The sequence below is a fragment of the Gavialis gangeticus genome, unplaced genomic scaffold (genome assembly GCF_001723915.1).
Source record: "Gavialis gangeticus isolate Ggan-Ray unplaced genomic scaffold, GavGan_comp1, whole genome shotgun sequence".
NCBI lineage: Eukaryota > Metazoa > Chordata > Crocodylia > Gavialidae > Gavialis > Gavialis gangeticus.
In genome coordinates this window covers 1,958,425-1,960,725 of record NW_017728996.1, presented here as the reverse complement: position 1 = coordinate 1,960,725, position 2,301 = coordinate 1,958,425, and the positions used below count along the sequence as shown (strand labels likewise).

Genomic DNA, 2,301 nt, shown 5'->3' with positions numbered 1-2,301 from the left:
GAGGGAAGGTTTAAGTTGGACATCAGGAGGCGCTACTTCACGGTCAGGGCGGCTAGAGTCTGGAACCAGCTTCCAAGTGAGGTGGTGCAGGCTCCCACCCTGGGGGTTTTTAAGAGGAGGTTGGATGACCACCTTACTGGGGTCGTTTGACCCCAGTGCTCTTCCTGCCATGGCAGGGGGTTGGACTAGATGATCTGCTCAGGTCCCTTCCGACCCTAGAAGGTATGAAACTATGAAAAATCCCCACTTTTAGACTGTGCATTCATGTCCTATGTTAAAAAGATTTTGGGTAGGGTAAAAATTTTTAAAAGCTTCCAAATGCCCCAAAACCCAAGTCTCATCATCCGTCAACAACGTTGCGTTTAAGCCGCTTTTAAAAGTGTGCACCAGCTTTTCATTTAGGGCTAATCATCTTCATCATCATCTTGAACAGTCTTAAGGTCAACAAGTTGTGCAACAGACCAAGAAAGAAAACAGCTTAAGCTCTTCTTAAGAAAGAGCTGTTCATGAAGAGAGCCGGCAGCTCAGGCACGCTTTGGGTTGAGAGGTCTAGGTTCAGGTCCAACTCTGCCACTAGCTTCCTGTGTGGACTCAGGTCAGTTGTCATCTAGGCTCTCAGTGTTTATTCCCCCCCCCCATCTTGAAAATGAGGGAGGCAAAAAAAGTAGGTGTTTTGCCTACTTAAATAAGTTGTACAAGGAGTGTCTATATCTTATTCCTATATAATGCAGTGAAGCTTTTGCTGGTGCTCCTATGAAGCACCACATAAAATACAAAAGGACAAAAAATTTTTATTTAGCAAATAATAGTAAATAACCAATTTCAAAACAGACTCTCCTGATGGAGGTGGCCTGAATTAGTAGCTGTTGCAGTTTGTGCAGGAACAAACATTTGTTTTTGACCCCTTCCCAAACTTGTTCTGATGATTTCTCCTTTCAGAAACATGGTACATTTCAGACATCATGAAACATTTGCTCTTTTCAGCAATGGCACCTCCCCCAAAAAAGTGATGCATCTTCAACAGAAAGATACTGCAAACTATTTGTGATGATAGAAAAGTGAATGCATAGACAAGAGTCCCAAAGCAGCTTCCAGCAAAAATCTATTGAGTAAAGTCATATTACTACAGAGGAATAACCTTGCAACATAAACCAGACAGCCTTTTTCAGATAGTTTGGTAGAATAGAAAAATTAGATGTTTTTCCAGCACCTGAAATCTTTAACAGTTTACCTCGTCTGCTACTTGTTTCAAATTTCAATATGAATTATTCATAACTGAACAGCTCCAAAAAAAGTTAAGAAAACTATTTTCATCCCTTAAAGCCTATCAGGCTGCTGCACATTAAAAGTTACCTCCAAGTTGATTCATTTAAAACTTACCTCTAAATTGCTAATTATTCATGAAATTAATGCACATCACAAATCAAATGTTAGTCTGACAACAGCAACATGTAATCCCCCCCCACCCAGCACACATGTGCGCACACACTTGTGTTTACAGGGTCACAGCCATAAAGACAGGCTTTCAATTTATACTGTAATCAGACATGAAATGTTGTACTTACTTTAAGAAATCATGCAGGTAATTTAATAGCAAAGCCAAGCTCTTCTCATCAAGGGGTGTATAAGCAAGCATAGCTCCGATCCTCACTGTTTCAGTGAAGAAAAAAAAAAAAAGAGAACAGCATCACTCCTCTGGAGGCCGACAGACTGCTTTAAACAAGCACATTTCAATACGCAAGGATGTTGAAGTTGTGGCTGTAGGGGACTGCATCAGAAGCAAGCTGCAGCAGGGGAAATTCAGGCTGGAGATTAGAAGGAACTTCGACTTTGAGTGTGGTCAAGGACTGAAACGGGCTACCCAGAAAAGTTGTGCAAATCTCCACCCTCGGAAATTTTCAAGAGCAGGCTGGACAGACACTTGGCTGGGATGATGTAGTCGGCCCCCCGGGCAAGGGGCTGAACTAGAGGGCCTTGTGATATCCCTCCAGCCCTGATCTCCTACGATTCTAAAATCCCAAGCCTCCGATAGATTCTTCCTTCTCCTGCCTAAACAATTATGTTGTGGAAAAAACACTTCCAATTTTGAAGAACAGATCTGTTGTTTTAAACCTTTCATACAACCAAACTGAGGATGGACTTCAGCCATTGGTTTAGACATTTCACTCATTTTCTCATTCAAATTCAGATATTGGTGAATTTTAGGCAGCAAGATGGAAAGAAAAAAAAAAAAAAAAAAATGATTAAATTACTTGGAAACAGGGAGGCACTGTGTTTACCAAAGAGTCGTAGCAGATGAGG

The 2,301-nt window shown here is 41.4% G+C and overlaps 1 protein-coding gene across 7 annotated transcripts in view; it reads right to left on the bottom strand.

Moving 5' to 3' along the window:
• The window catches only part of MORF4L1 (mortality factor 4 like 1), a 55,851-nt gene that overhangs the window by 7,962 nt on the left and 45,588 nt on the right, over window positions 1-2,301 (bottom strand). For all 7 annotated transcript variants that reach the window (XM_019503892.1, XM_019503896.1, XM_019503898.1 and 4 more), the window contains one exon: window positions 1,566-1,650. In XM_019503892.1, the coding sequence (XP_019359437.1) occupies window positions 1,566-1,650 (85 nt within the window). The remainder of the gene's footprint in view (window positions 1-1,565; window positions 1,651-2,301) is intronic.